Consider the following 21,786-nt stretch of genomic DNA (forward strand, 5'->3'; position numbering starts at 1 on the left):
AAATCTTGCGCCCCCCTAACTTCAATTCCTGGATCCGCCCCTGATTAATTCATTTTCAGTATATAAGTAGAGCCCCCTCTATGGTACCCCTGACCCTTGGGTCTTGAAATTCACAATTCTGGAAGAAGGGTCATTGCTCATCATAACTAAACAGGTAGTTCATTTGCTTACCGTATAAGTGGAAATTTTAGCGAGACGCAAATTTAGCGATTTGTCTTTAAAATTTGGTATTTTACTTTTAGCGAGGATATTATCGATTTTGAAATGCTCACTAACGAAACTATCACAACTTTTAAAAAACACGAAAGATTTTTAGCGATATTCAATTTTAGCAATCTCGCCACCCTCGTTAATAAATGACAACATTAAATCCCAAAATTAATGCATTTTCACTATATAATCAATAGAGCCCCGTCCTAACACCAGAAACCCTGACCGTAAAGCCATAAAATTCACAATTTTAAAAGAGGCATTCTTGCCCGTCATAACTATGCACTTGGTTAGTCTATTTAATACCTATAGGAGCAGAGAAGAAGCCTATCAAAGAAACAATGAATTTTCACTATATAATCAATAGAGCCCCACCCTAACTCCAGAAACCCTGATCCTGGGGCCATAAAATTCACAATTTTGAATGAGGCATTCTTGCTCATCATAACTATGTACTTAATTAGTTATTTAATGTCCATGAGCAGAGAAGAAGATTTTCAAAGAATTAATGCATTTTAACTACAGTATATAATCAACAGAGCCCTGCCCTAACACCAGAAACCCTGATCCTGGGGCCATAAAATTCACAATTTTGAAAGAGGCACTCTTGCTCATCATAACTATGTACCTAGTTAGTCTATTTGATACCTAGGAGCAGAGAAGAAGACTTTCAAAGAATTAATGCATTTTCACTATATAATCTATTTAGCCCCGCCCTAGTAATAGAACCCCCGACTCTGGGGCCTTGAATTTCACAATTTTGGTAGAGAACTCAATGTTGATTACAATCATGCCAACAGTTTCACTGCTTGATGTCCAGGAGTAAAGAAGAATATTTTTAAATATTGTATTAATTTTAGTGGTTTTGGCCCCATCCCTCAAGCCCTAAGGGAGCAGGGACCATGAAATTCATAATTTTGTTCCCCTTCACCCATAGATACTTTATGCCAGAATTCGTTGAAATTGGTTGAGCGGCTGCAGAAAAGAACTGAAAATGTTCAAATGTTAACACACGACAGACGAAAACGCATAGCAATAGGTTGTCTGAGTTTACTCATGTGACCTAAAAACCAAACTGTGCCAGCCTTGAGTATGAGTCTAAAATTTCAGTTTAAATGGTAAAAGGATCATTAGTTACTTAATCATACCAACATTTTTATCAATGAGTAAAGATTTTTGATGACCATGTTTTTCATGGTATTGACCACATATCCACAAGTGCAGGGGTGTACCTTGAAATAAGAAATGAATTTTCTTCAGCTAATTCAAAACAGTCCTTAAGTGCTACTTTTTGCTTTAAAAGTTTTCAAATTTAGCAACCTTTGCTTAGTCAATATCACCTATGGCAATTTTCTTCATATCTCTCATAAAATTTAGTTTTTCTTTCATAATATTTAAATTTTATACTATAAGAAATGTTTTAAAAACACAAAGAATAAATAACATAACATCTTTATTCTTCAAAATATCCTCAATCTTTTACCATTCTTTTGATGGCTGGTTTTGAATTATAGGATGCAATGTCCTTTCACAATCAAAACACTTTCTGTTTATAAATAAATTTTTTTTCATTGACTTATTCACTGGTAAAAACTCAAGGCCTGTGGTCCAAACAAGATCTACAGCACAATCAGAATGTCACGGACCCTGCAGGGAGACTGCTGTTAACGAGTCGGTAATATCTCAAGTCATTCACAAACCGATGAACACTCTGAGTAAAGGACGGCAAATCCTGGAACAAACAAATGTTCTAAATTAATTTAATTTATACAATTATTATAAACTGTTGCTGTAATAATTTTTATTTAAAATACATGCAGTAAAGTACTAAACTTTGTGATTGCATGCTTCCCCCCCCCCCAAAAAATAATGTTGTTCACAAGAATATTACTAAAATAATAGTGTAACACTACTTACCTTCTCTGCTTTGAAATTGGTCACTAGTATACGTTTTTGGTTGGCATCCAATCCTTCACAGGAGGACAGAAATTGGGGTAAAAATTCGGCATAGAAGCGTTCAAAGTCTACGGAAGCCATATTGTACACAGTCACAACTATCTCCTCATGGAGTAAATCGTGGGATTTTTGCACCAACACTTGCATAAGAACATGTAAAAACTGTAGAAGCATTCCTTCTCTGAATATTGGCTGAAAAGAGAGCAATTAGCTGCTTAAATAATCTATATGAACTGAATAAGTAGTGTTTTAATAACTATTTTGTGTTTTAATAACTTTTTTGTGAATATTCATGAAAATGTAAAACACACAAATAATCTGTATGAACTGAATAAGTAGTGTTTTAATAACTATTTTGTGAATATTCATGAAAATTAAAACACACATCAGTGCAACAGTTTCATTTTCAAGTATAACTGTTATTTAAAATACCAATTCACACACACACACCCAAAATTTTATGCCATTTTAAAGATTCTTTTCCTACTTTACATTCCAGAGGTTATATTTGTGATTGCTTTTCTTAAACAGTAAATCAAAAGTAAAATGTGCTGCAAGGTGTTTATTTAGAAAACAACTGTAAAAAAAATGTGAATATATACTAATATTATTTCAAAACAGATTTTTCTTTCACACACTTTCACACACTTACTTTGTGGTAGAGTTTCCATTTTGTGTTGAGAGTTTCTAAAGATTCCAAATTCTGTTTAAAGACAGCAAGGTCTGGTTGTAGGAATGACTGGCCATATGACTGAAAATTGAAATTGACATTTAAAAAAAATTGAGAGTACTGCATGTAATCAAAGTCCCCTGCTAACAAGTGCAAGCTTGTTCCCCGTAAAAACTAAAAAGGCTGTGATTTCATATAAAAATCAAGAAAACTGAATTACACATGTAAGAAATTCAAACTTGATTTCTATCTCATTAATGTAGACCATAAGAATCAGCTCATCATCTGCAAAAATTATTTTAAAATGTGCACGTCCTAAAAACAAACTAAATGTCAAATACTGTACGTGTATTCAAAATTTAGCTCAATCAATGGATATGGAGCTGTTGGCGTAATCATAAATTAGCGCTACACATGTCCGTGCTGTTTATCGTATTTGTAAACAATTTCTTAGCAATATTCATGAATTAGTGCATCATTGTCTGTGCCAAAGCCTCTAAAATATGAAGCCCACTATTTTAAGAACACATATCATCTCACCAAAATCTACAGAAAAAGAAGAAGCCCTGTAATTCCTTCACCTGCATAATGGCAGTAAACTCCTGTGCATTCTGAATCTCTCCGTTTCCATTCTGAGGAGTGTGCTGTACATTCAATGTCTTCAGTACACTTCCCTTGAAGAAATATCTCCAGTTGTTCATCATTAACTCATGGACTAATCTATACAGACTAATTTTAATGTCAGGTGATGGACGCTATAATAAGAAATGTAAATATATATATCAATGGAATTTTCTATAGAATAAAATACCATATAAGTGGAAATTTTAGCGAGATGCAATTTTAGCGATTTGCCCTGAAAAACTGGTAATTTATTTTTAGCAAGATGTTATTTTAGCAATTTTGAAATGAATGTTAAAGAAGTCATAACAAATAAATTGCCATTAATTTTTAGCTATATTCAATTTTAGCGACTCGGCACCCTCGCTAATAATGCCAAAATTAAATCCTTGCTAAAAATTCTACTTATACGATAAACTCGTATTACTTGAAAAAAATATGCAAAAATAAATGAACCAAAATTGCCTATTTTTGAGAGTCAAATTTTGAAATTTAACTTGGACAGCAACAATGAAACATGACATTGTTGACAAAGATACAATGACACCTAAAAATTACATGTATATGTATTACAAATGTTGACTTCGAAAAGACATGAGCAAAAGTATTGTGATTCCTCTGAATATAAAACATTTGGGGGTATTACAAATTTTATCCCCTTTTTTCTCCCATTAAACAGATAGTTTACCTGTGCTATTATTGGATAAATCTGATCCATACATATAGATATCACATTTGGTAAGAATGCTTTGAAAGCTGACCCAGGCTCTTGTACAATAAGTTCTAAAATCTTAAGAAACCTGCAAAACAAGAATTCTTATGTAAGACCTCATCCTGTGATTAGTTTTTTAGAGATTATAAACTTCAACACAAAAATATGTTCTTACTTCTCTACAACTCTGTGGGCAGCAGTGCTTTCGTGACAGATACTTTCTGCTATCTGCTCTCTGAAAGATTTTTTCAAAATTCAAGATGACCTTAAGTAAAGTGCATCAACAAGAAACGTTCAAATAAAATTACATGTTAAATAAAGATGCTATGCATTCAAAAATACATAAATACACACTAAACAAAATATCTCTGAATAGAAGATGTGATAATATTAACTAGCTTTTAATTATCTTACAATATATTTGGATATGATATGGACACATACTGTGTAAAGAGGGTCATAAACGTCTGTATAGTTTGTTCTGCAAAGACCACACCCATCTGAACCCTAAGTCCTTGGAACAAGGATAAGAAGAAGCTCATTAAGGAGTCTACCACATCTAATTATAAATAAGAAAAAAAAATTATATGAGACATCAAACAAGATGAAATAATCTACATAAAAATAACGACCTTTGACCTGTGAATTTTTGGCAGGTAATTCTCACCTGGTTGGTGTAGATAGATGGGGAACACAGAGAGAGCCACATCTATAACCCCCTGTAACGACTGGTAACAGATCTGTTTACTTTTCACAACCTCCCCAGCAACATTCTCAATCCAATCCTCAAAGATCTGCAAGGTCCTCTTTATCACAGATTTACCTGAAAGTAGGGCTAAATTTCAAATTTCATTTATACAAGTACATGCACATGCAATTTAACCTACAGCCAACTTTTGACATCATAATATAGAATCATCATGTTTCCTTGGATTACCTTTATTAACAAATTTACACTGGATTCCCCAGAAACTACAAGTCAACTTTGTCAACTATCAGTTCATTGAATTAACCTAATATGTACTTTGATTTGAATAAACTTGAATCTACTCAGCATGGGATGATTGATTATTGGACAACTTTTGGTCCTTCTCTTCTTTAGATGACTTTAAATTTTTAACCATTTACTATGGTACCTGGCAAACTAGAATTTACAATGTATTTTTGAAATACCACACCTTCTTCCTGCAAGCCTTTGTTTGCTGTGAGGGCCCTGGTATCTTTAAGCTGTAGGAAATGTCTGGCCAGCTGTCTAACGAAGGCCTGGTGATCTGCAGCTCTACTGGCCCAGTTCTGGTCAGCGTCACTCTCGATTGGCCAGGGGAGGATCAGACTGTGTGACAAGGCTCGGTACACCAACAACTGCACCTGGAAGAAACCAGATGAAAGGAATTTACAGATATATAATTTTTATCTCTTTTTTGAAGGAAAGTTGGTTTTCATTTAAATTTTAATCAAATAAATTCTTTAAAAAATTTGGAAAAATTAGACAAAATTTGATCATCAGAACTCACTTAAGCTAATGGAATCTAAAAACACACTTATACATTGTATTTTTCTTTTTTAGAAAGAAATATTTGCTATCTATTGTTTACATCCCAATCATTGTGTACATGTGCATACTTCAACAGTGAGTCCGTCATAAGCTCCTTGACTAGCACGTTTACACAGAGTCTGTGTACTGGACAGGTGTAAGAGGAACTTTGGCCGGACAGTCGTGGTGATGGACAGTAATAAGTGAGCACTGGAATGAACTATCTTCTCTGGTATCTAACATAAATCAAACAATGCAGTAGAGAAAATTCTACAGATATTAAAGACTTCTCTTTGTCCTCATACTTTGAAAAGTGAACCTGATCTTAAGATTTTTTTTAGTTTTAGAGAACAGAATCATGGATACAGTAATTATTACAAACAAGCTTTGCCATCAATTTCACTGAATCCTTATTAAATACTTTGGCCTCCCAAAGAATGAATGATAAGAATTATTTGCTTCTGTATTAAAGAATCATTTCTGTAGTTATTTTCTTTGTTTTAATAGCAAGACTACTGTACTAGCTAAATGCAACAAAATATTTTTTTTTATTTCATTGATATCCTCAACTTTACCTCTTTTGAGAACATTGGAACAATAGAATCCAGAAGCGTGGATATCAAAGATACAAATTTATCCCTGTCCAAGTTGACTTTCTGTGTTTCACTGTAAAACTGGCACAACCAATGAGCAAAGGCCTTCACTGACGCAATGGCCTGGGCGTGTCTGTAAATAACCAAGCAGTTATAGTAAAAATTTTCAAAAAACTTTTCAATACTGGTTTTATTGAATCTGATTGGTGCATTTTTACTTACACTCCAACAAAATCTGTATGAAGAACATTCTGTATTGTTGATGTAACACTGAACAGCTGTGACTTGGAGCCATAAACAACTGTATTCACTAATCTACAAAAATTAAAGAAAAAACTGCTCATTTAATTTTGTAAACATTTTAAATTGTAGCATCCAGGTTTTGAATTTTATGTCTTAAAGTGTACATCTCCTGACATACGGTTTAAACCAAAAAAGTTCAATTTAGATCAAAAACATCATGTAGTTTTCCAAGTAACCAGACTGACCCACTTTAAAACCTTGCTTTTGTCTGTTTTTGCTTTTTTGTGTGTATGGTTGGTTTTTCCCTATTTTGTGCTTAATATAGGGAATTCTTACTCCTTAAAAATGGGGAATGTAGTTAAAATCAGGCTTTCTTAATCTATATATTATCGACTGTGGTGCTTTGTTATTTGCAGATGATATTGCCTACTTTATTGACAACAGCATTTAACTAAGAATAATAGAGTTATAGTATAGTGTAAAGCTGATCCTGATATTAATAACCATACCATTTACTTTTGTTTTGTCGTACAGCAGCAATAGCATTTTTTTTTTACCTTTCTAAGAGCATTGTGCCATCATTGAATCGCTCTAAGAATTTTTCTCCTATAAAATGTTCAGCCAATCTTCCCAGAGCTTGCAGCAGTGAGGATAGATCTCGTAGAGAGCAGTGAAGTTTTCGACATTCATTTTCTGCTGTTATTGTTAGATGTCTGCCTTGTGCATTATTCCTCACAAACTGATCGAGACCAAGATAAATATCTAGATGCTCACGAAATGGTTCATACTAAAGAAAAAATAATAAATTTACAAAATAACTAAACTAACCAGCATTTTAACAAGGTAAATATATTTCTAATATATTTTGCATTGAAATCTGTATAGAATCAAAAGAGAGGCAAATTTTCAATTAAAAATAAGGAGAGCAAAAAATTATAATTTACTGGAATACTAAAATGATTTTTATCAATACATGTAATACAGAAGGAAATATGATTCACACATACCAATATTCTGAATGTCTCTGCTGTGTAGATTTCTGCTACTTTGGCAACAATTTCTAAACTCTGACACAAGAAACTCTGCCACTCTGTTTCATTCTGTTGGGAAAAAAAGCCTCAGCTATTATATTAAGTTTGATATTTAAGTACATGTGTACCAATGTGCCTGATAAAATTGATGACAAAGATTGTTCCTCCAGAGTCTTAATATAGAGTGAATTATTAAAGTATCAATGATAACAATAACTTTTGATAGTTTTCCACTATAATTTCTTCTACAGCATAAAATCACAAAGTTAAATAAGAACATTTAATCAATAATTATAAAAAAAACTTACATCATCATCTAGAACTTCATCGTCTAGTTCCTCCAGTTGTGACTGGTTATATCGGAACTGTAGTTTATGTAGCATGTTTGACACCAGGGATAAGAGGGCTTCTTGGTACCTGTAACATCAATAAACCAAAAACACTCTCCAATAAATTCACTCATTATTGAATTACAACAAAGTACTGGTATATCCAAGCTATCTGTAAGAAATAAGTTTTACATTGTAGAGCTTCTGTGTCTTATTTACTGTAGATCACTCGATTTTCACGACACTTTATTTTCGCAAGATAGTCATTAACTCATTAACTCTTCATAAACGCCACAAAATTTTCACGAAATTGTGCTTATTGCTCTATATAATCTAAAGAAATACTAATATAAACAAGAATAAAATTTACGTGAGTACCTTGTCTCACGTAATTATGCGAAAATAAAATTCTCACAAATATAAAGTGATTAACAGTACCTTGTAACAATGGCTGAGCTGTCCGTGGATCTCTCTTTTAATTTGTCATCCAGATAATCCAGGAATGTGTTCCACGTATCCAGACAGTTATAAAATCCCTCATTTGTGGGCTGTTTATATATGAAGAATCAAATTAAATGACAGATCTTTTCTTTTAAACCAATGGTCTATAATGACCTCAAAATAAAATTTCAAACCGCTCTGAGAGAGGCTTTTGACAAAAATTTAAACAATACCTGTCTGAAAGTATACTTTAACAACAGAGCCAAGAATTCTAGCACCGGGAAATGTGGATTTGACTCAAATCTCTTTAAATGGATACCAACAAACAATTTTAGAAAGTCAGTAAACTTTTCCACATAGCTGTAAAAAAATACATGTAGATGAATGATAGCATTTATATGACTTAAATATTATACACTGTAATACAAAATATGTTTTTAAATATCAACTTAACATACCTTTCGTCTATTTCTGACAACCTATTTCCTGTTGAATTTGTTCTACTTTCTTTGGTCATTTTTTGAAGCAGGTAAAATGTCTGTTGAAACATTTGAAGGAGATAGTCTTCAAATTCTACAGGAACACAATTTTTGGATAGCAGTTCATTGATACAGTTCATGGCTAGATTTCCTAAAACATACGTATTAGTGCTGAAGTTTGCACTGACATTTGAACTGGATTTCCGCACCTCACATCCAAATCCAGCAAAATGAAATACAGTACTTAATAAGGATGGTGTAATCATTGATGATAGAGGAATCCAACTGAAGTATTGAGCTAAACATTTCAAAGCTAGACTACAGAGATTCTGGGATTCAACGTCCAAGGGAGGTAATGCTTCCAGGGGAATCCGACTGCTGGGGGATTTAAACATGTTGCTGAGCACATTACCTGCTCAAAGAAAAAAAAGTGCCTCTAAAGTATTAAAATTAAACTCCGATTTGTGTATATATGATTTGACCAACATAAAACAAGGCACCTTGTGTAAGAGATAAAGAATAAAAAACTACATCATGCACTTAACATCAATTCAATATCTTAATATTTACAAAGTAGACCAAAATACTGATTAAAACTAATATCTCTCTAAAATTTTCTTTTTTTATTATTGTGTCTTTCCATTACACTGACCAGTGTCATTAGATTCCAGGGGAGAACTAAACAACATGACTGATGAGGACCGCCGACGGGTGGATCCATCTTCTCCCGAGGTGGGGGAGGGTGGTGGTGTGGCCGCCACCAAGTGTCGATGCTTCTCTAGCACTGATTCCAGAATATCTGAAGAAGAAAAAAATTGTTTAAGAAAAATGAAAAAAAATATACACAGCCTATTAAGTTACACACTATTTTAATATGCAACTTTTAACTGTTTTGAGAATTAATAAGCAGTTATAGAAGCATACTGTTGATCAAGCTGAGAATTGTTGGGACTTGTTCAAGCAAAAGACGATGCAGTTCTTCTTTTCTGGCCATGCTGAGATCTTCCCTTGGTGAAGCCAGCTCCTCTGAGGCTGTGTGCAGGAGAATCAGCCCTAGAACTGCAGTCTCTGGCTGCTGAGCAAGCTGTATATAGAAAAGCATAGGTTAGTTCATAATTAATGACCTGCTTATTTGAAGGATGCAGCTGATTCATACAGCTTCATCAGTAAGGTAAATAATGATATTACAGGCAGAATACATGCAGTGGGCTGCTGATTGGAGAGATTCTATAAAATCCAGTGTCATTTTTAAGTATCTAAGATGTAGATGCTGTAAGGAACAAATTTTCTGCAAACATAAGCAATGCAATATCAAAATCAATTTCAAAAAAAGAAAGAAATGAGCATTGGGCAAAAAGCTATAAACTTAGAGGTAAAAAAAATTATGCACATCAACATTAAGACATATCATGTACATCAACATTAAGACCTCAGTTTGCATCTACCTGTAGAATACTGGAGAAGAAGTCTGGATAGAAGTGAGGCCAGTCTATTCTGCCGATGTCCACCACCAGTTTGACTAGTTTGTTCCTGATGTACGTCGGAACCCTGTTGTGGTGGTCCAGCAGGAAGTGGTTTAAGGTCGAGCGGATTTCTAACTTGTGCTGACCATTGAAGCTGACCCACTGTTTATTGATCAAACTCTATAAAAGGGAAGCAATGACCACATTATAATTTCCTTCCTCCAATTAAACAATAAGTATTGTGAGCTTCAATAAAATTTTATTTGATATTTGTTTTAAGTAGGCTCTAAAATGAGTTTTACTAAGCTGCAAATAAGAATTAAGAGTATTTTTTTCTTCTTTTTTAAATTTTGCCATTAGGTTGATAACGAAAATTTGAATTTTTGGGGGTAGGTGTGTTGTACATCCTTAAGAGTATTTTTTTCTTCTTTTTTAAATTTTGCCATTAGGTTGAACCTACCTCTATTGCTGTCATACAGAACATCATGACGTACTCATTCTGAGTGTTTGCCAGGTAATATAAACAATGCTGCCAGGCATCTCTGGTTTGTGTGAAATTATTTAGAATTTCCTCTACAACAAATTAAAGATTAAACTGTAAACATGCCTGTAAAGAAAACTCTCTTCAAGAAACTGAGCTGACATTATCATCTTTCATGTGTCTGTATCATTTGACTCTTGCCCAATGTTACTTCATAATCAAGAGGGGTCACACTTTCCTTATTTAAGTGCGTACCAAGCTCGATGTATGTCAAATAAAGAATTCTCAAGATATTCAGAGGACAATATCTTCCTTTGTCCAGTTCTACCCTTGAACTTTGATATCATGACTTCAAAATCAATATGGGTTGTCAAGAAAAGGTTTGTAAAGATACTAAGTGGTCAGTATCTTCTAATGTCCAGTTAACCACTGTAAACCAACTTTTATTTTTGTGCCAGAAACATCCTTGAGTTTCATGACCTACTTGACCTCGCAAAAATTAATCACTGTGAACCATCTATTTGGCTTTGTATTTTAAGAAAATATTTCCTCAACTGCAAAAATTAATCGTCATGGATTATTGATTTCTTAAAAATTAAAGATGATGTGAATAATAGCTGGTGTACAGTGAGTAATCCCTAAATTCATCTTTGATCTATGACCTCAAAATTAATAGGGGTCATCTATATCTTACCACTGTTAGTGTATCAAATTTGTTGTCTGTCAAATTCAGAACTGGGTATTCATGATATCGAGTAGTAAAATTTTAGTTTGACCCTAGATCTTTGATTTTCGTGACCTCTGAATCATTTGGGATAATCTAGTGGTAATTCTTGAGGGAAACCAATGTACCAAGTTAAAAGTCATTCAAGCAGTCCATCACAATAAATCTTTCTTTAAACCTAATAAGACAACTCTAACAAAATTCTTTTGAATAATACACTGTAAATTAGTTTTATATCTATATTAATACATTGAACTATTTCAATTTAGATATCAAAGTCTACTCAACTTTTTTTTTTTTTTTTACATATACTGCAATACATGTATTCACCTTTCTGTAATTTTAATCACGTTAAAAATACTTCAATATTTTTGTAATAATTGAAATAATTTTATTATATCTTCTTTATTCTTGTTTTTATTGAGTTATTGGGGGGAAAACTGGGATTCGTTTTTGTCGTTTTCAAGAATGTTCAATTTTATTTTTCTTTATAATAAACTTTGCACTTTTCCTGAAATCTGATGACTATCTCCTGTCACATGACTTTAAGGACTTAAGTTTGTGTTCATTCTGTATGATTCTGACAGAGTGAGATGTACAATCAGAGTCCATCTTAGAAAATTCTGACATAAAATCAGAATAACATGTATGACATTGAAAATCATCAGGTGAACATTAATACACTGTACCTATATTTCTTTTTCTTTCATTGGACGTTCTTCCATCAAAGAACTCTGTCATCAAGTTCTCTAGAGCTTTAAGTGATGCCTGGTCAGAAGCCTACAATAAAAATAAGATTTGAAGAAATAATGCAAAAACATATACATGTACATGTATATTTTCTTTCTGTGGTAGACTTTGGATTGACATTACAGCATGCAATAGCTTAATAAATCTTATCATGATTTATATAATATGTTTATAAATTGAACTAATAACACATAATGTTCGTACTTCTTAATAATGCTTGCTTTAACATTATATTTAGCATAAATGAGTCCTTATTGACAGCATCAAAGCTGACATTCTAGCATCAAAGATAATCAAAAAGTGTCCTACAAATACGATGTCCTCAGAAACACGGCTTGTTCTCCTTCTCCATATACGTAGACCTTGTTAAAAACTTAATGACAGAAAAAATATAACAGAAGACCATGAATATGACTCTAAAAGTGCTGTAATTTTAGTTTTAGCTGCTTTCATATGCTACATCCAGTGTAATGATTTTGCTTTATCACGCTAATCCCAAAATTATGTATCATAGTTTCAGCTATCCCTAATTATAAGTATATAATGCTGTAATGATACAATACTTCAAAGATTAAGACACTCAACTCATCTGAAATCAGAAAGAAAATTCACACTGTCTGCATGCTGAATTCCTTCTCCAATAAGTTAAAGTTCCCAAACCTTCCATAAATTACATATGGTCATTGGTATCCAATAAAATCTCATGATAACCAAAAAAAGTTTACAAATAAAAATAGATATTGATGATAGATTTAACATTTTTAAAAAAAATGCATATATATCAGACTTCAAAATGAAAATATTCAATTAACATATAACAATAAATGATGTGACATCATGTCACAGTCTAGATGAAATATCTGTGATTTGAAGAAGTGGATCTAACAGGAATGCTAACCAATATACATAATTGCCTTACACTGCTAGCTTATAATAGTTACAAGTAACAGCTTTTCAAAAAGCTTGCCGGACTAATGCCATCACTATCTAGAGAACCTTTCGGTCTCATCCGAAGGACCGATCTCCACGTTCCGCTGTGGATTCGAACCCGCGAATGAAAGATGAACACCTCATTCCGCGAGTCTAAAAAATGGTTGTAGTGGATGAAGTAAATAAGGGAAATAAACAAATGTAATTGATTTATGCTGGAAAGCCGTGGCTATGTAAAGGTTACATAAATTAGATTCAACTGCATAAAGCATAGGCTATGAGGAAGACATCTGAAAATATGATAACTACAAGAAATTGCAAGGAATCGTAACTTTTATGACTGACATGCAGAATAAGTTTACTAGTTTCTTGGGTATGCCAGAGCATCAACGACTGTTGAAAATGTCGTATAAATAAAGCCTGTTATGCATAAATGACCCAACAAACTTGACAGTGATTTATGCATGGAGACAGGCGCGGATTCAGGAAGTTTTTCCCAGGGATGGGGGTCCACATAAAAAATATTTGTAAAAGCAAAAAAGTAATAAACTCCCTCAATCCTGAAATGTGAGGGGGTACTTTCCCAAGTCTATATTCTGTTTTTGTAAAATAATGATCAGGGGTATGATCAGATGTATATTTGGCCAGTTCATCCTCTTAAGAAGTTTTTTATTACTTTAAATGATGTAACTTCTAACTCACTTCATAATTTCACCAAAATGTTTCTTCCAAAGCTCAATCAAGATTGCGACAAAAAAAACACATCTTATATAATTCATGCAGTTTTCATTTCATCCAATAGAATAGTCCAGGAAAAGGGTGCAAAAACTTATAAGTGACCTTTTGGCATGAAATGATTGTGTCATCCCTTACCTAGAAGACAAATGGGCTAATCCAGTAGTATAGAAACGCAGAAAAAAAGGTCAAACAGACGTCCGTCTAGGAACTCGCATGAAATAAATAGGTGTATGCAAAAAAAACATCATTATATTGTATCAGTAATATGGTTATTTTTCTGATAACTGTTGTTGTTGAAATGCAGGTAACAAAATCCGATGATAATCAGCATGCACAAAATTTTGCTGGCTAACTGTGACCTCTTAGCTTCGCAACTAGGTAATATTGATCCTTAGTAGTGCCTGATGCCGTGACGTCAGGCAATTATGACATAGTTACTGAATTTAACAAAAATATCTGGTGTTTGTTTTTTTTATAATGAGGAAATACACTGTACATTCTGAAATGTCTTTCAATACTGTTAATCAACTTTTATTCCCTAGTGAGAAATTTTTCCGAGTTTCATGAGAACCTAGACATACTGACATAGCAAATATTTCTCATCACAAATCATATGTCAACTCAATGACTTAGAATTGCAAAAAAGTCAAACACTCTGAATAAATTATGAGATCTTTTTAAGTTTATTCATACTGCAGTTTCCTCCATACTAGTCTCTACACAGTACACATGTAATGGCTCGGTGTTTCTTTTGGGATTTAGTTTGTGGATCTAATTCGTTAAAACATAACTCTACGAATAGTTTAGTATTTTAATATTTATTCTGAAATCAAGAATTAAATCAGCCTCACAAAAAGGTGAAACCAGCGACAGATCAGAATATATTGGATCGTGACTCTCATTTCCTGAATTTGATTAAGCAGATACTCTTCACTACAGCCTGATATAGGCGATTTCCAGCTACAAAAGAAGAACTTACCATGTTTTATTATTTACATCAGACTTTTATCCATAAGTTTCTTTTCTTCAATATGAAAATATATCGCCAAGCTTCAAAGAGATGCACAAAACATCATCCCATCCTGTGATCCTGACCTGTCAAACGACGAAAGTTGAAAAGTTTCGAGAGATTCCGGGAAAAGGTGCGTTCAATTTTTATTAATGCGAGGTCTCTTATTTCGAGTTAAAATTTTTCTTACGTTAATCATGATTTTATTTATTTTAAAACATGTGTATCATTCTTTTATTTGAAGTGAAATACAATGTAAATGATTTTTCTAAAATTATGCAATTATTCGACAGAAAAATAACTTAAAGTTTTAAAAGTTGAATGTCTAAAAGTTAAAGCAGATAAAGAGGAATGATTTTATTGTTTACGGTAATGTCAATGGGTTATAGGTAAAGTCGGAATTATGTACAAATTTAAAGATTAGTTTATTAATATAAACTCACAATCTTCAGAATTCCATTTGTTCAAGTCTAGTTCTCAATTTATGATCCACATCAGGAAAGTGTTTGATTACAGGATTAAATAATGGTGAAATGCCAAATACATTATTAACATTGATCAAGGTTAGAGCACGAGTTGGAAAGCAGTTCAGTTGGAAACACGGGGAAGAAAACAAGAACCCTCATCAAATTCAGTTGCTTGATATGGATGCAGCTGGTGCAGGAGGCGACCAGAATATGGAACTTACAGGAGACAAGTTAAAAGAATTGACCAATGCTATTGAGGATGACGATGATGACGAAGTGAGTGTATTGTCTTCTTGATTGAAAACTTAAACTCTGTCAGGTTGGGCACAACCTACCAAATGGTACTTTCATATCCCCCGTTTGGTAGACAGTCTTTTATATCGGTATTGAATTTTACTGACCATTTGGGGGACAAAATTGGTTGTGTAACTGTTTAATTCCATTGAGTGGAGTGGAATTGTGCATAATTTTAAACCATGTGGAATAACATATAGATATTTGACGTGTTCTGAGTGAAAAAAAATTAAAAATTCTATGTGCAATTTTTTGCGAAGAGTCGTTAAAAAATTTGACAAAAACGTAGATTATGTAAACAAGTGCAATGTTACTCCATTTTTTTACTCTAAAAGAAAAATTCTCTCCTTCTTCAACGATGCTGCACCTGTCAATCAGGTCCTTTACTTTCTATTTCGATTATCCAGGCAACCAATCAATTAGTGCAAACAAATCAAAACAATGACCTTTTTTAAACCTGATGCAAAGTCGGATTTAACTACGGCGGCACATTTGTGTTAATTTTCAACTAGGAAATCAGAAGAAAAAAATAAGTTTTTGCCTTTATTTCGTTTTATTTTGAACACAATGGCTTTGTTCTTCATAAAAATAGTAAATGCAGTTGGAGTATGATATAATTATTGTTTTAAAATGATGTACTTGGAACAAAAACAAGAACTAGAGGTACTGTGAGCGATGAGCTCACTAAATGATACCCCCCGCCTCCCATATGGTTATAACTGGTGAAAAAGTCCATGTTTTCCTGTGGCCGGGAAACCCAAAATATGTGTTGTATCAAAAAGTAAAATAGGAGGTGCACAATGACAATATGTAATAAAGGTTCTGTGAAAGTTGCATCAAATTTCATTCAGTGGTATGAGAGGAGTTGCGGATAAGAGATGGGTACCCCAAAGCGTAACAGACGGACGGACGGACGGACAGACGTACAGACGGACGGAATTAACGATTACTATATACCCTCCCGCTTTTCAAGCGGGGGCAAAGTCAGTTTGTACATCTTCTTTTGAATATTATTTTTCAAATTTATTAAATTCACCAGTAATATGCATATTAAACCCCAAAAGGTCACATGGAATCTGCAACTTCATCCTTAAAGAAAAATGACAACAAATATTACATTCAACTCTGGAAAAAATTAACTTTATAGCAGGAAGTGCCCACCATACCAGTAAGGCATGAGTAGCTCATGTTTAACAGGATTTCACGGAGATAAACATTAACGAAGGTCCAAAAAGAGACTGAAAGTTAATTAACTCACCAAGAGTTAAATCACTAGATCAAATTGAATTTTTATCCAACAAGACACAACAAAGATTTTTTTTTTTGATCGATTGATCAAGAAGTTTGGCTGTTACAGACAACTATGGGTATTGTTTTTACGAAGTTACAGAGAAATTGCACATAGAAATTCGACCGATTTATGTTAATTGTGCGAGGAATATGTTCACTAAAATCCCCCAATGCCTGAATAAATGCGCTTTTGTTTTATTTTTAGCTCAACTGAGCCGAAGGCTCAAGTGAGCTTTTCTGATCACATTTTGTCCGTCGTCTGTCCGTCCGTCCGTCTGTCTGTAAACTTTTCACATTTTTGACTTCTTCTCAAGAACCACTGGGCCAATTTAACCAAACTTGGTACAAAGCATCCTTAGCCGAAGGCAATTTTAAATTGTGAAAATAAAGGGCCAAGACCCCTCATAAAAGAAGATAATCAAGAAAATACAAAATTAGGTTGGTGTCATTAAAAAATCTTCTTCTCAAGAGCCTCTGGGCCAGAAAAGCTGAAACTTATGTGGAAGCATCCTTGGTTAGTGTAGATTCTAAATTATTAAAATCATGACCCCTGGGGGTAGGTAGGGCTGGGACGATATATCGAGATATCGATATATCGTGATATCTGTGAGGACGATACGCATATCGATACATAAGAAGAAATATCGATCAGGGGTTCAAAATTTTTTTTGTCATGGTCAAGTCCAGGACTTAAAGAGTAAATTTTAGGCTAGTCCAAGGAAGAAATTTCAGAGTCCATATTTACCTATACATCATTAAATTTATGTTACTTATAATTTATTTTCATTTGTTGCATTGAATGAATAAAGACTATATGTATTAATAATATATGTTTTATTTTTCCTCCATAAACTGTCATATATCCTTATAAGCCTAGTCATACATGAGTATTTCAACACAATACCAGACTGATAGATTATTGGTACATTACAATAACTTTTACAAATACTCACTACTGAATAAATCATCTGTTACAATAAATAGAAATTAGAATGTGCATTACTGCTGGTAAAACCGAAATTTAACAAACTCCTTGCTGTTTGTCATATAGGAGGAAACATGAGAAATTGCGTAAAAGCAAGAGTCTAACCGCAACGGAAAATAAAAAGACGGATTGTATTTTCAAAACGTTTGTAATGTTTTATGGGTATTTCAACGCCCACAAACCACATTTTTACTTAATACATTTGAGAATTTGCTTTATTTTTAGCTTTACGATCATTTTTTTAACTTAAAAAAAAGATAAACAAGAAATATAGCCAAGTCCCAGGACTTTGGCGAATTCTAAATGCCGAGTCCGGATCCGGAATTTGTTAGTCCGGGACGTCGGGCTTGAGGAATTTTGAACCCCTGATCGATATATCGCCCATGAAAATCTTATTTCTATTTTTCTTTGTTTATTTAACATTTGGGGTTCAATATATAAAATAAATGAGTTAAATATAAATATAGATATGAAATAAAAAATAATTAACACCATTTGAGTAAAATATTTTTGTTTTACAACATGTAAACAACTATTTTGAACAAATTATTCGTATTTGCAAAGAAATAATTTGTTTATTTCAATGCAAAAGAAAGATTTTATAAGCAATTAAACATATCGTGATACATATCGTATCGTGGCCAAAATATCGTGATACGTATCGATATAGAAAAAGTTGTATCGTCCCAGCCCTAGGGGTAGGGCGAAGCCACAGTAGGGAATCTGATATTTACATAGAAATATATAGGAACAACATTTAAAAATCTTCTTCTCAAGAACCACTGGGCCAGAAAAGCTTAAAGTGATGTGGAAGCATCCTGGGGTAGTGTAGATTCTAAATTGTTAAAATCATGACCCCGGGGGGTTGAGCGGGGCCACAATATGGAATCCAAGTTTTACATAGAAATATTTAGGAACAAACTTTAAAAATCTTCTTGAGAACCACTGGGTCATAAAAGCTGAAACTTATGTGGAAGCATCCTGGGGTAGTGTAGATTCTAAATTGTTAAAATTGTGACCCCAGGGGATGGGTGGGGCCACAATAGGGAATCAAAGTTTTGCATAGAAATATACACGAACGAACTTTAAAAATCTTCTTCTCAGGAACCACTGGGCCAGAGAAGCTGAAACCTATGTGGAAGCATCCTGGGGTAGTGTAGATTCTAAATTGTTCAAATCATGACCCCCCGGAGGTTGGACGGGGCCACAATACGGAATCCAAGTTTTACATGGAAATATATAGGAACAAACTTTAAAAATCTTCTTCTCAAGAACCACTGGGCCAGAAAAGCTGAAACTTATGTGGAAGCATCCTGGGGTAGTGTAGATTCTAAATTGTTAAGATCATGACCCCGGGGGGGGGGGGGGGGGGGGGGGGGGGGGGGAGGTCACACTAGGTATTACAATGGGGAAATTGGGTAAAGAACGGCATCACTAATGCTGCTCAGGGGGGGGGGGGGGGGGTCACACTAGGTATTACAATGGGGAAATTGGGTAAAGAACGGCATCAGTAATGTTGCTCAGGTGAGCGATGTGGCTCATGGGCCTCTTGTTATAAAAATTGCAATAGAATAAAAAAAAGTCCCTCATTTGGTTAGTAAAATTTGATTCGGATATGGTAGATTTTCTCCCAATGAGGGATAAAGGACCATTTGGTAGGACTAAGGTTGTGCCCAACCTGTCTATTTACATACATGTACTGACTACACCAGATGTACTATTAATGTGTTTTATGATGTGACCGTTGGGGCGAGTGCAGTCCTTTATACTGCTTACAGTTGATCCGCCCCATTCAAACCAATCAAACGTCAAACCGCACGACACAGTCTAGACTGTGATGTCACATGACATTGGAATTTACGTAGACAGCCGAGAGTCTGGTTATATGAGACAACATGGAGTTCTTGTCTCAAGGATTACATATGTGAAGTATGAAAGCCTAGCCCTTACTGTTCAAAAGTTATGGCCAAGGTTAAAGTATTTTAAAAGTAGGTAAAGCTCCAAGGTCAGGGTCAGAAGGTCAAAGTTGTTGGTATCCTATGAAAGATCTTGTAATAAGGATTACATATGTGAAGGATGAAAGCCCTAGCCCTTACCATTCAAAGGTTATGGCCAAGGTTAAAGTTTTTTAAAAGTAGGTCAAGGTTAAAAGGTCAAAGTTGTTGGTATCCAATGGAAGTTCTTGTCACAAAGAATACATATGTGAAGTATGAAAGTCCTAGCACCAACCATTCAAAAGTTATGGCCAAAGTATTAGTTTGAAATTTTGGTGTTAAAGTGGGTCAAACTCCAAGATCAAGGTCAAGAGGTCAAATTTGGTAAAGAAAGGTTTTGTCACAAGAAATGTACCTGTGAAATATGAAAGCCATAGATCCACCCAGTCAAAAGTTATGGGTAAGGTTAAAGTTTTTATGGACAAACAGACAGATGGGCAAAAACTATGTATCCCCGTATTCATTTACGGGGGCATAAGAAGAAGAAAAAAAAGTCAAAAAATTATGTGAAAACTCATTTTTGCACTAAGGACTATTTTAAAAGCAATCCAAATCAAATATCAAATACATATTTCCATCAATTTGGTACCTGTATACCATTGTTCGTGCAAACAAATGATAAAATAGCCAAATCAAGATATTCTCACTAGCTTAATCAAGCTATATAGCTAAATCAAGGTATTGTGCCAGACATGTTGAGTTAAACAAGTAAATAAAATGACACTTTCAATCTGAATTTAGGAATTGGATGAGACTTTGGTAGAGCGATTGATTGGATTAACAGAGATGTTTCCAGAGTCTGTCAGAAATGTGGTTTGTAAAGCAGGATCTCTCTCATGGAAAGCCACACAATGGGGATTTTCCTTCAGCAAGAGTGCATTATGGGTAGCAATGTCTGCTGGGACAATACTGGTTTTACCAGTTATGTTTGAAAATGAAAGAGCGCAAATGCTAGATCAACAAAAACAACAGGAAAAACAGGTATCTCACCAAGTTTTTTAAATAATAATTTTTTAAAACTGTAGCGTGTTTAGTACTTACATTTTTTCTTTTTTTTTTTACAAAGATAACATAAGTTCTTAGATTAGGTTGTTTTTTGGGTTACATGTATCAATATACTTTAGAAAATGTGTCATAACTTCTGTTTCAGATTTTACTGGGACCTCACTCTGCAATGTCTGGGACAGGGATGTACAATCAAGGAATGATGCCCCCTGGCATGGTCCCCCCACCCCCAACTATGGCCCCTCCTACTCCATCCTCATCTTAACGGAGAATGTCTGTGATTATTTGTTGTGTAAAGGATCAAACTTTATTGTATATATGTTTAGATTGAGTGTGTTCAAAGTGTGTGAGTAATCATCGTGATAAAAATATATATAAAATTTAAGATATTGTGTTTTGTACACTTAAATGTATGCTCAGCATCATCAGGCAGATTCATTGCAAATATATCATTAAATTTCCTCCAGCATGCTAAGAGGTTGGCAGCATGATACTATGGACTTCTCACGGGATCTCCCCACAACTAAGATATATAAGGAGCATAAGGTCTGTAGCGGTAGATGGGTTCTAATGTTCATGGCCAGATAGTTCAGTTGGTAAAGCACCAGACTGAAGATTTGGTGAGCTTGGGATCAAATCCTGGTCTGGTCCATTACATTTTCTCCTCTCCCAGTACATTTGAGGCCATGTCATGCCCTGGAAGTGACAGGTGAAAGACCTGCCAAAGAAGAGTCTGGGTTGATGTCTTCAGGGGGCCATTTTAGGACCATAAGAGGTTCGATCGCCAGTGACCAGATACATTTAGCTAAGGTGGTAGAGCACCTGGCTAGAGAATCA

At 34.1% G+C, this 21,786-nt stretch overlaps 2 protein-coding genes across 2 annotated transcripts; one reads left to right on the forward strand and one right to left on the reverse strand.

The window, feature by feature from the left end:
• Positions 1–1,646: 1,646 nt before the first annotated feature.
• On the reverse strand, positions 1,647–15,042 carry LOC134245180 (exportin-6-like). Its single transcript, XM_062727438.1, has 24 exons — positions 14,885–15,042; positions 12,177–12,267; positions 10,743–10,855; positions 10,265–10,462; positions 9,744–9,903; positions 9,472–9,618; positions 8,799–9,231; positions 8,574–8,700; positions 8,338–8,447; positions 7,879–7,987; positions 7,547–7,639; positions 7,097–7,326; positions 6,519–6,611; positions 6,279–6,429; positions 5,793–5,939; positions 5,348–5,537; positions 4,837–4,992; positions 4,614–4,728; positions 4,345–4,404; positions 4,146–4,257; positions 3,418–3,591; positions 2,819–2,917; positions 2,128–2,358; positions 1,647–1,942 (listed from the first exon to the last, which is right to left on the reverse strand). Exons 1-24 carry the CDS (start codon positions 14,885–14,887, stop codon positions 1,841–1,843), a joined length of 3,444 nt encoding a protein of 1,147 aa, XP_062583422.1. The 5' UTR covers positions 14,888–15,042; the 3' UTR covers positions 1,647–1,840.
• Positions 15,043–15,449: 407 nt separating this feature from the next.
• On the forward strand, positions 15,450–21,334 carry LOC134245167 (mitochondrial import receptor subunit TOM22 homolog). Its single transcript, XM_062727425.1, has 3 exons — positions 15,450–15,657; positions 20,686–20,925; positions 21,095–21,334. The coding sequence occupies exons 1-3, from the start codon at positions 15,559–15,561 to the stop codon at positions 21,212–21,214; spliced, it is 459 nt and encodes a 152-aa protein (XP_062583409.1). The 5' UTR covers positions 15,450–15,558; the 3' UTR covers positions 21,215–21,334.
• The last annotated feature ends 452 nt before the right edge of the window (positions 21,335–21,786 follow it).

This window comes from Saccostrea cucullata, unplaced genomic scaffold (genome assembly GCF_032062105.1).
Source record: "Saccostrea cucullata isolate Sc308-1 unplaced genomic scaffold, CSIRO_AGI_Scuc_v1 ctg180, whole genome shotgun sequence".
Taxonomy (NCBI): domain Eukaryota; kingdom Metazoa; phylum Mollusca; class Bivalvia; order Ostreida; family Ostreidae; genus Saccostrea; species Saccostrea cuccullata.

What these genes read in the sequence shown, in the direction of transcription:
- LOC134245180 (XM_062727438.1), bottom strand. An exon ending in TCTGTATGACAGCAATAGAG is followed by an intron (nt 10,463 to 10,742) that starts GTAGGTTCAACC and finishes TCCCTTTTATAG; the next exon opens with AGTTTGATCAATAAACAGTG. An exon ending in GGCACAATGCTCTTAGAAAG is followed by an intron (nt 6,612 to 7,096) that starts GTAAAAAAAAAA and finishes TAATTTTTGTAG; the next exon opens with ATTAGTGAATACAGTTGTTT.
- LOC134245167 (XM_062727425.1), top strand. Translation starts at nt 15,559, where the DNA reads ATGGATGCAGCTGGTGCAGGAGGCGACCAGAATATGGAACTTACAGGA. An exon ending in AGGATGACGATGATGACGAA is followed by an intron (nt 15,658 to 20,685) that starts GTGAGTGTATTG and finishes ATCTGAATTTAG; the next exon opens with GAATTGGATGAGACTTTGGT. An exon ending in AAAAACAACAGGAAAAACAG is followed by an intron (nt 20,926 to 21,094) that starts GTATCTCACCAA and finishes CTTCTGTTTCAG; the next exon opens with ATTTTACTGGGACCTCACTC.